The sequence below is a fragment of the Etheostoma cragini genome, chromosome 23 (genome assembly GCF_013103735.1).
Source record: "Etheostoma cragini isolate CJK2018 chromosome 23, CSU_Ecrag_1.0, whole genome shotgun sequence".
Classification (NCBI taxonomy): Eukaryota; Metazoa; Chordata; class Actinopteri; order Perciformes; family Percidae; genus Etheostoma; species Etheostoma cragini.
In genome coordinates, this window is record NC_048429.1 from 1,414,887 (window position 1) to 1,426,418 (window position 11,532).

Genomic DNA, 11,532 nt, shown 5'->3' on the forward strand with positions numbered 1-11,532 from the left:
TATGCGTCCCCCCAGCCTTCCTATGGCCCCCCAAGGGCTAGAAATGGTGATAGGTGTAAACCGAGCCCTGGGTATCCTGCTCTGAGAGAACATGAAAGCCCAGATGGGCCCATCTGGGATCTTACCCATATGAGGTCATAAGGGGAAAGGTTACCTCCCCTTTCTCTTCCTTGCCCGCTCAGAAAATTTGGCCTTAGAGACTTCAGATACAGTATTAGGGGACCACTAAGGTCTATATAAAAGAGACTTCAGATCCAGTATTAGGGGACCACTAAGGTCTATATAAAAGAGACTTCAGATACAGTATTAGGGGACCACTAAGGTCTATATAAAGAGACTTTAGATACAGTATTAGGGACCACTAAGGTCTACAGCACCATGTCATAGGACCTTTAAAGACAAATCATGCAGTACAAATACATACATAAATAACTGTAATACTTACCAAACTGCCAAGAGGTTTTGGTGAAACATCTTCTTAGTCCACATCAGGAGGAGGACTCTAGAGAAAAAGCTAAACCAGGGTTAGTCCTTCCCATTAGCCCGGTCCCAGCTGGGAGCTGGACTCCAGGGTTTTGCAGTTTTCTGTGTGAGCCCAGCTCCTCTGATTGATAAACAGGGGGGTCTGCTCTGGGAGTAAACCCCTATGGATGCTGAGTCCTCACCTCAGGCTGCCTGACGTACCACTGGGTCTGTCGGGGGAACCGGTTTCTGCTGTCAGACATCCAGGTAACACGTCTTCTAATGCACGGAGAATAAAGAGTTAGACCTGATGGACCCACTGGAGGTCTTTGGTCTCTCAGGGGGACGGAGCACCAACGCCGCTGTCATCTGAAACACTCTTTCTCTGCTCTGCTTGTACATTTTAAGTTTGTATTTGTTTATTTCTGAGGACAATGAGGCTGCAAATGATAGAAACCTGTTGCATTGTCATCCTTTAAGCACCATTTCTGTGGTATAATTTACTACTTAAGGGCAATTCTGAGCTACATCTATTTATTTTATGCCTTCTACTTCTTATCAACTAAATCTCAGAGGGAAATATTCTAGTTTTAACTCCACTGCATTTATCTGACATCCTTAGTTCCTTTACAGATTACATTTCTTAAAATAACTTTCGATTTATCTCATCCTTCAGGAGAAACTATGCTATGTCAAAAAAGTCAGTAACAATCTTTATTATCTCTTTATTTTAACAACCTGACTCAGGGTTTCACACTTGTACATTTGAAGAAAAATCATAATTTCAATTTAGTGTTTGACTCATTTAACAATGAAATATCTCATAATGTACCAAAGTTAAAGTATTTGTTGTTGTTGTCATACATAACTTCTCATATACATCAGAGACCAAGCACACAGCAGCCAAACCAGGATTTAAAAATGATCAAATTTAAGTTAAGAGCGGATCATCAACACAACCGATGTACTGCAATGTTTTAATATTGTTTGTACTTTTAATGTAACATTTGCTTTAAGAACCAGTTTACTGACAGTTTCCACTGGTGTTTTACAGATAATAAAACATGTAAAAGAATAAATGTAAAAAAAGAAACATGTACTGTATGAGGTCTGGTGTTTCAGGTGTGACTGGAGCCTGCAGTCACAACATGGCACAACAGTCTTAACATGGCACAGAGGATTTAGTTATGAAGTGACATTTAATATGAAACGGTACAAAAGTACAAAAAGAGTAGAAGATATTTGGCTAAAAAAATGAAGTTTGATTGAGGAGAAAATTGTGCAGAAGGCCACAGGACGAGTTCACCGACCTCTGTGTTAAAACTAGCATCGCACCCGCTGTTGTCATCGGAGCTGCTCTGAACCCGATGTACACAAATGTGTACATGTACTGTATATAAATACACAGTGTGTACAGATACAGTATGAGCTGAGGGTTCAGCTGGCTCACCTCTGATTCAGTGCTTCCTAACATTTTCAGATGCATATAAGCATTATGTCAAAGAGACATTCTGAGATTAATCAACGTTATTGATGCATGGAACAAGCTTATATTAATGGATTTAATAACTCTCGGTCTTCTATTTGGGGGATTATCATGATCTAATGCTGCATTCACGTGGTGTCGGAATAAGAATATTAATAATTATAATTAATTAATAATAATAATAATTATACAAAATTCATAATCATTTTCAATAATTTGGAAAAACAACTAATAAACTTCGTTTAAAAGTGATTGCTTCTTTTAAACCAATCACACAAAAGGAACTCGTTTTGGTGCAACATTTGCACCCAGCAAAACAAAACGCCACTTCCAATCTTAAATGAAGGTTACCGTCCACACAATACAATAACTTGAGGTACTTAAGTGCATTTCCGTGTGTCTGAAGCATTGAGAGAGGAGATATCTTTACAACCATTCCCTGAAAGAAGCGAGCAGGCTTGCCTTCAAACGTTCTTCTTCAGTGTGTAGCTTGCTGGCTCGAAGTTTGCTGTTGTGTCCCGAAGTGAATGGAATTATTCTGGGAATCTACTTCTGTTGTTCTAGACTATGAGGGCAGACTGAACTCATAAAATGGCGGATGTATGACAAGCCAATCTGTATGCCATGATTGGTGTGTTATCAAGACGAATACTCGCTCTTTTTAGTGCGTTTGTCCACGGCGTTTGGCTTCATTTGATTTACAATACCTTGCGATTGGGTGTGAAGTTACGCCATAGCGAGTAGTATGGAAGGGTGAAAAAGGTTGGTTGGGGGGGGGTAGGGTTAGGGTTGTCTTTTTTATCTTTTTTTTACCTAAAGCCAACCCCGTTGTTCTTTTCCTAAACCCAACCACGTGTCCCGTTTCCGAAACTCAACCGTCGCTTTCTTGTCGCAATAACACGGCAAGTGGCGTGTGTGTTTACGTGAGTACAGAGCACAGATTACACGCCGTTTGGCTGAAAAGTGGGCGTGTATGCTTCACATGAAGTCATGATGTCATGTTATTATGCTACATGCCGAGTTGACGTCATATTCCACAGAAACATGGACAGAAGTAACTGTTGGGTTTATGGTAAAAACTTCATTCACATATTGCATACACATGTTTTGCCCACATGTAATTTGTAATATGGTTTCAGGTTGAAACGGTTAGTTGCTGTCCTCGTAGATTTACCTTGATTATTTAGAAAAGTTATTAATTAACGTTAACCTATTAACAAGTACGGTAAATATGGGAGCTATGAACATGTTGGTTAAGCGCTCTGAGCAATAAAATACAATATATCCTCTTTGAAGCGTCCATGTTGTTTCCAAATTATGAAAACCAAAAGATTTTTAAGGATGTTTTGCCAGCAATGAACATGAGAATCAAGACATTTCACAATAAAACAAGCAAACTTAAACAATAGAGGTCATTTGTGTGGCAGAAATGAGATTTTTCTCTTATTTCCTGTCTTGTTGTCCACCTTGTGACCCCTCAGATTATTGTTACCACCCTATCGGGGGTCTCAGGCCTCGGGTTCACACAAAAATAAATGAAATAAGCCGAAAGGATGAACGCCTGTACAAACGTGTGAAGGCTGAATCATCCGGAGGCGTCATTCAAACGCACCTCGATGAGTTCAGACGGATGATTACAGCGTGGCGTCATCAGGCTGGCTTCATATCGACGCGCCACTACTTCAATTTCCCTTTTCTCTGGTTTAAATACTACTCTCACTAACAACACTGACTGCAAGTGCTCATTTTAAAGTGCTGCTGCTCACATATAATGGTCCAGCTCCACCACACTTAATGAGCCTCATCACTACCTTTGCCCCTTCACATGCTGGAAATATTCAGCAGGGAAGACTTAACCCCCCCCCCCCCCCCCCCCCCCCCCCCCCCCCCCCCCCCCCCCCCCCAGGCAGCAGATCTTCCTCCTGTGATCCATTTAAAATTTAAATACAATAATCTCTCGGTGAAAACCTGCTGCTTCATGTGTGGAACATCTCTCTATGATGCAGGAAAGTGCCACTGTTATGTCTGTCTTTTCCCTTGAATCCTAAGTTTTAAATAGTTTGTCCTCCTTTTAGGAGCGGTCCTGGATTGGTATTAACCCTTGTGTTGTCTTCCTGTCAACCATGGACAAAAAAACAAAACATTTTGGGCGCTTTTTTCTCAACATTATCGCTTTGTACAACACTTTTGTCACTTTTTCAATGTTGTGTGTGCTTTTCTTGATGTTTTTTCTTAAGATTTTTGATATTTTGAAAGTTGACATTTTTAGAAGTTATTTTTGAACTTATTGAATGGCCCATTTTTTGTGACAAAAAAATAAAAAAATACCTAAAATGGGGTCAATTTGACCCAAGGAGAGCATGACGGTTAAAAACAATTGTAAAAAAACAACAACAACAAGAAAATAAAATCTATTTCTTTCTAGAAATACAAAGTCGATGCATATTTCTCTCACTTCAGTAGTTAATTTCCCACTAATTTGTGTATTCATGTGCTCTCTTCTGTGAAAACAACTTGGCGAGTAGTCACCACGTCACCATAGGTGTGGTCACCTTCCAGCACCACCCATTTAAGCGAGGACATGTATGAACCTTTGACGGTGATTAGGGCTTTTAACTCCACCCTGCCCCCCCGCCCCCCCACCCCCCCTCCCTGTTTGCCCTCGAGTTAGAATACTTCTGCAGTGACGAAGCTGGAGGTGAACGGTAAACCTTCAGAAACCTCTGGAGGACCTTTTGTTGTTTGTTTTCTTGCAGGTTGAGGGTTCAAAACCTGCGAGCGTCACACCGAGCACCGGGCAGCTTCAGCCAACCAGGGACAGGAGCGCCGCCACCAGGCCGAGACCCGCACCCAGCCCCGTCCACGTGGGCCTGGAGGCGACTCCACCTGCCTCCAGCTGTAACCTGTAGTCACAGCTAGGGGTGAGGCTAGCCTGGGTGGGGTTAGCCGAGGTGCGCCTAGTCGTCGTGGGGATGGTGCGTAACATGAAGTCGTGTTTCATGGCCGAGTAGAAATCGGGACCGTGCGGGACGTTAAGAGTCTCCGTCAAAACCTCATGACCCGGGTACGTCACCTGTCAATCCAAGAGACCAGAAGAGCGTTAATGTCACATGAGAGGGTAACGGTAACTTATCAGATGTTGTTCAGGCGTCATCACTGCGGCGTGTGTTTACTGTGAAGCTGTAGTTTCCAGGCAACAGCAGTCTGTAGTATTCTCCGTGTCGGTCGGTTCTGAATGGACACATATTTCTGCGACCTTTGACCTCCACCACCGCGTTCTGTACTGGCACTCCGGAGCCATCGAACACACGACCTTTGACCCCTGAACACACACACACTATCAGGTGATTGTTAATCATTGATCCAGGGTCAGTTTTAGTTTGCTGTAATGGCATAAAAGTGACAGAAAAGCATGGAGACGCAGTCCGACAGATACACAGTCCTGTCTCTACCACAGACAGGTAAACAAGTGGACAGGCAGGTAAAGAGAAAGACAGGTGGACACAAAAGACCAAGACAGGTAGACAGAAAAGCGCATAGATGTGTTACGAGACACAAAGGCAGACTCGCACATAGAGACAGTCAGCTAAACAAATGGAGGTATACAGAGAGACAGGTGGACACAGAGACAGACGGGTACAGAAACAGGTAGACAGGTACACAGACAGGTAAATGACCCAGTTGGACACAATGACAGGAAAAGATACAGACAGACAGGTAAACACCACGGAAAGGCAGGTAAAGAGAAAGACAGGTGGACACAAAAGACACAGACAGGTAAACACACAAGAAAACACATTGATAGATTAAAGATACAGACAGACAGGTAAAGATACAGACAGGCAGACATACACAAAGACAGACTGACAGATTGGAGATAGACAGACAGACAGACAGACAGACAGGCAGACAGACAGACAGACAGACAGACAGACAGACAGACAGACAGACAGGCAGACAGACAGGCAGACAGACAGACAGACAGACAGACGGGTACTGACCCAGGTGGACCTGTTGGATGAAGGCCAGCAGAGACTTCCTGTTATCCGCCCACAGAGCAGGAAGTTGATTGACTGGAGGAAACTTGCAGCAGGAAATCTCCAGAGTCAGCTCCAAACACTGGGCCCACACATAGTTATAGTCCTGCATCCCACCTGCACACACACACACACACACACACACACACGCACACACACACACACACACACACACACACACACACACACACACACACACACACACACACACACAGATGTAAAATAAAATGCAAAGTATCTGTTCTCTTCTACTTTATGTGTGGTTGTATGAGCGCCTTGTTTGACGTCCTTTGTGTTGTGTCCTTTTGTGACTATAGCCAACTTTTGTCAGTTTACAATTACACACAAAAGCCTACATGTCTGTCTGTGTGTCTGTCTGTCTGTCTGTGTCTCTATCCAATCAAATTTTTAACCCGGCTGTACGAGAGAAAGAAATTTCCCACCCAAATTTAAACCAAATCTAAGCTCATCTGTAACCATGCGCAACCTTGTTGCCAGGACGGTGCGTGTATGTAGCCCTTTTTGGCTTTGTTGGCTCTATTTCAGGTTCAAATGACAACGTTAAAAACAACCGACAATGCCAGAAAATCTGGACTTTTGTGCTGACGTGCCCTTACATATGCAAGTAGCACGGTAACCACGGTAACTGGCCAGTGAAACATGCCCATTATAGGGTTTCAAGCGGGCTCCAAATCAAAAACAAGTCAGCCACACAGCCAACGGACGAGTCGATATATCATGCACCCCTGCTTTATTTAGGACATGACACAAACCACAAGCCCTCAGGTAGAGTTGCTGGCAGTGAGGGGATCGGGTTGCAGTGATCAGGTTTCTGCAGCCGGGAACCAGAGGAGGCGGATCAGTGTTTAGTACCTGTCTCATCCTCTGCAGGTTTCAGCTGAAGTCCCTCTAGGGATTCACACTGAACAACTCTGCTGTGCTAAAATGTCAACATTCAGTGCAGTTGCAGAAAGTAGCGTGTCCTTTATGAAGCTAAAAAGTAAGCGCTCCAGGGTCAATGTCTGAAAAAAAACTGACTTTAATTACATAAAATGACTTTAATTAAGGCGACATGCTGACCTTCCAAAGGGTACCACTGGTATCCGTTGGTGATGCCATCCTGGAACGGCCTGCCGTCACTGCAGAGGTCGCCCTGGTGCATAGAAGCATGGTTGTAGGAGTACACCTTGGCCAGGTGGACAAACACGTCGTCATCAGGAGAGACGCTGGCCCCGCCCACCAGCTCGCTGCCTGGAGAAACAGACGTGAGTTGTGTTTTGTGTGTTTTTTAAGCGCCGAAAATCTGAACAGAAATAATACGTGATCTATGATGTGAGACAGGTGCGTTGGAGGGGGAGGAGTAGTCGTCATACTCAGATTCTAATCCGAATATGAGTCTGATAGTGCTCCTTTGGGCTGTGATTAGGGGACATGTTTCAACTGAAAATGTCTCTGCACTCAACTGGATAGACCTACAGCCAATCAGAGCAACGGAGCATGTGATGCATGTTGAACTTTTGCTAAATCCCGTAGGAAAAACAGCAAAACTATCTTTCCGATTGACAAATGCCTTGATCGCGGTTCTCTGTTCCTCTTTTAAATCGAGTGCGCTGTCTATAGCTTCTACAACAGACGCGATGGCGAAATCTACACATCTCAGTTCTCCAGCAGCGGCCGTCTTTGTGGTTAATGGATTCAACCCAAACGCTCTTAGGTGAATTGGTGGATTACGTTACTGTTGATCGTCCGTCCATCACCGTATGAAGCCCGTCCTGATCACATCTCTGGTTGGAGCATAAACACCAAACTTCTCGACCTCAAATGTTGTGGACGTGGCTAAGTTTGGCTGGCATCCAGACTACCCGCACACTGTCTGACTTGCAAAAATAAATGTAATAGCCGGCAACGTTTCGGTACCGAAACCAGTACCTAAATGTTCTATTTGTTATTTGCAAGTTCGACAGTGTGCAGGAGTTTCTTTGCAACTATATCCCCAAATATAAAATGTAATACTGTAGACGTGAACACTATGTTTAAATGAGAGGCATTATACACAGGGTAATTAAAAGTGATTTATTAAGGACATTGAGGCTTTAACAACTAAAAGGAAGAACTGAGATATCAAAATAAAAAATCAAAGCATGAATTAAAGAAAACATTTTTCTAAATAAAATATGATAACATTCTGTAAATCAGCTAAATTATCCAGACGGCTGCTGGTTGGCTCTCCATGGTGGGTTTGCTCGTATAAACTTAAATATTTATCTGAGGCTGATTAACAATATCATGAGTCTAGGTTTGTGGTGTCCGGTCTCTCTTTCTCTGTTGCCTAAAAATAAAAATATACCAAAATGTTGTTGTCTATTTTTGTCTTTATTGAGTTATGGTCTTATTGTTGTTTAACTTTCCTCCACACACACGTGTGTGTGTGTGTGTGTGTGTGTGTGTGAGTGTGTGTACCTCCGTTGCTGTTGTCGTAGGGATAACTGGCCACCAAAGCACCTCCATGAAGGTTGGCGGAGAGGACAAAACTCTCAGTCCTCAACCAGCCAATCACAGCTCTGACCTGAAACACATCACATTGTAACCGGCCAGTCACAGAGGGGACTTAAAACACATCAGGTTTTAAATATTGTTTAAAGGATGAAGCCTGTATATTTTTCTCATAAACAAAGAGCAGAAAATATTCAGTACTATATTATACTATATTCAGTGGCGGATTTATCCACATTTGGTGCTTTAGTGAGTCCTTATGGCAACAGGACGGTCTGTGTGGGATTGAGTCAAAATAGACTACAGTGTGTGGGTTCATGGTGATGAAGGACATGTCCCCCAGTGCAGCAGAGTGGTCTTTCACTATCTGTACTACTATCTGTTATCTGAACACACGGACACCGACCTCTGCCTCCCGATTCCGCTCGGCAAGCTGCGGTTGCCTCCGGAGACCAGCGAACGCATCGGGGAAGTTCCTGTTCAGGTCAACGCCGTTAAAGTTGGCCCTGAAATAGACAGAGACATGGGCTGTTAACTGGAATACCGGGGACTGGCTATCTTCAGGGACTCAGTTTTCAGAATTGGAGGTCAGCAGGGTCATTTGTCGTCCAGGTCCAAAAAGGCACATTTTTGTCTTTGGCTCAACCTCTAATCAGAGACATCAGGGTCAATATCAAACTTCTTTCGTCTTTTAATGATAAAATGATTAGTCAATTGCAGCTTCATCCAACTTCTTTTACTTTATAATTGATTTATTTTATTGTATTTTATGTGGGGCTGGGAAATATAGATAAAATCAAATATCACGATATTCTTGACCACATACCTCGATATTGCGACAATATTGCATGGTTGACTATTAGTGCTTTAACAAAATGTTATTTACACAATGAGTTTTTTGATAAATATTCTCCAGAAAGGATTTGAGGACTTAGTGGGTAAAGGTAAATAACAGTATATCACTTAACTGTAACACCAGGAAAAGACACCACTTACCATATTACAATATCCAAAATGTAAGACAATATCTAATCTCATATCGCGATATCGATGCAGCATTGATATATTGCCAAAACCTATGTCTCATTGTCATTGCATGTGTCAAAATTTTGTGTTTTGTTGTATTGCATGGCCTGCTTGCTCGGCTACATGTACAGTGTGGATGTGGATATTGTTGATCTATTACTTTATAATGTACCTGTTGCTCTGGTCTCAAAACATCTTGCCAGATGACTACAATTATCAATAAACATATGGCCAACACTAGCACATTTTGGTGTTTAATGTGCGCCGTCTTTTCAATCAAAAAACACACAAATCAATCAAATTCATAATTTTAGTAATTTGTGAAGCAAACAAGACAAAGGGCCCTTTTTCAACGATGTAAGCACACGCTGTGTCCAAATCCACTTTTGCTGGTTTAACGGCCAAAAAAAGGGTCCGTGCACCGGGCCCATGGTTCAGAAGGATTGTAATTAGTGTCGTCATTAATCATTTGGGCGTACAATGCAATAAACCAATCAGAGCGTCCTCTCCCATTCCCAGACGAGTTTGTGCCTAGGCACGTTGCTATTATGATGGTCGACTGCTCCGTAATGTTTTCATTTGTAATCTTGTGCATGTTGTGTGCTGCTGTGCGTCTTTGTGTAGCATAGCGTGCACGCCCTGTGCACAAGCCTTGGCACATTTTACTAATGCGCTGTTAAAATAAAAATGAAATGCTGCGCTATTGACTTTAGACCAGGTTTATTATGGCATGATCACTTTCCGCCGGGGCGCAGGTGCATTTGCTGTTTAACCCTTGTATGGTATTTGGGTCAAATTGACCCATTTTTACAAGAAGAAAAATGGTACAAGTTACATTTGTCTACCTGAAAATCAATGGCCTTACCTTATTTTCTGCAATAAACTTAAAATTATTCTGGATGTGACAACTTGTGTTTTTTCCAAGATAAGAATGATCACATAGTGGAATTTTACCATGAATTATAACCTAATGACAAAAACATGAATCACACTCTCCGTTTTTAATTGTGTTCTAGTAGACACTGATTGCATTCCCTGAACATATTTGTTGTCTCAATTGTTTGAAAGACAATATTTGTTAATAGATTATGAAGTATGAAGAATTGTTTTTAAAACCACATATAAGTCACGGGTCAAGCTTGACCCGAATGATACGAGAGGGTCTCGAAATTGAAGACAATACAAGGGTTAAACAACATTTATCCGGGTGCCGGGTGCACGATGGGTCCCAAAGAGTCTCCAGCCTTGGAAGGTATCAGAATCAAATTTATTGGCCAAGTGTGTGAACACATACGACAAATTTGATAATGGTTTTAAATGAATAGGTCACCCAGGCTAGATGTAAAGTGATCAAAGTTATTACAATCCGTCCCATAGTCACGATATTTTACTCATCAATGTAGTGAGTCCCAGAGATACAGCAGCTGCTGATGACGTTCCCGTGGGAAAGGCACTCGAGTTTCCCACGGTCTTCCTGCCACAAGAGAGTGAGTGTTGCTTTATACAGCAGGGGTCGATTTTACTGCAGAGCCGCCCGCTTTCACAAACTTTTACTGATCATTGTTTTGCAGTTTTACTTGTTACTGAGTGTTTTATACACCACTGTACTGGTACTACTTCTACTTAAGTAATCAATTCTGAGGACTTCTTCCACTTTAATGTCTCTTTTTTTAGTCCATAACCAAAAAAGGACAATGATATTTCATTGTAGGAACCAGATTTTTGTCTGGTCTATACCATAAAACAATTTAGCCAATGGGTTGAACTAACTAATGTGTCATTAGCTTACCAACAAAACATCACTTCACAATAATCAATACAACTTACATTCTCTAAATACATTTGTTTTTATCCCTGATTTAAAGGGAAATAATCCCATTGGCTGATTCTTTCCACTTTAAGTTGCTCCAGTAAAACATTTCCTTGTACGGTTTGGAAAAGTGGTGACCTCAAACTGACCACATACACACACACACACACACACACACACACACACACACACACACACACACACACACACACACACAC

At 42.2% G+C, this 11,532-nt stretch overlaps 1 protein-coding gene across 1 annotated transcript in view; it reads right to left on the bottom strand.

Annotated features, from left to right (window-relative positions):
* Window positions 1–3,867: 3,867 nt before the first annotated feature.
* Window positions 3,868–11,532, bottom strand: part of cpm (carboxypeptidase M) — a 19,290-nt gene continuing 11,625 nt past the window's right edge. The window contains exons 5-10 of the mRNA XM_034863778.1: window positions 8,885–8,984; window positions 8,446–8,551; window positions 7,066–7,236; window positions 5,950–6,102; window positions 5,122–5,270; window positions 3,868–5,021 (exon numbers count right to left, since the gene is read on the bottom strand). Coding sequence (XP_034719669.1) covers window positions 4,752–5,021; window positions 5,122–5,270; window positions 5,950–6,102; window positions 7,066–7,236; window positions 8,446–8,551; window positions 8,885–8,984 — 949 coding nt within the window. The 3' untranslated portion in view covers window positions 3,868–4,751. The remainder of the gene's footprint in view (window positions 5,022–5,121; window positions 5,271–5,949; window positions 6,103–7,065; window positions 7,237–8,445; window positions 8,552–8,884; window positions 8,985–11,532) is intronic.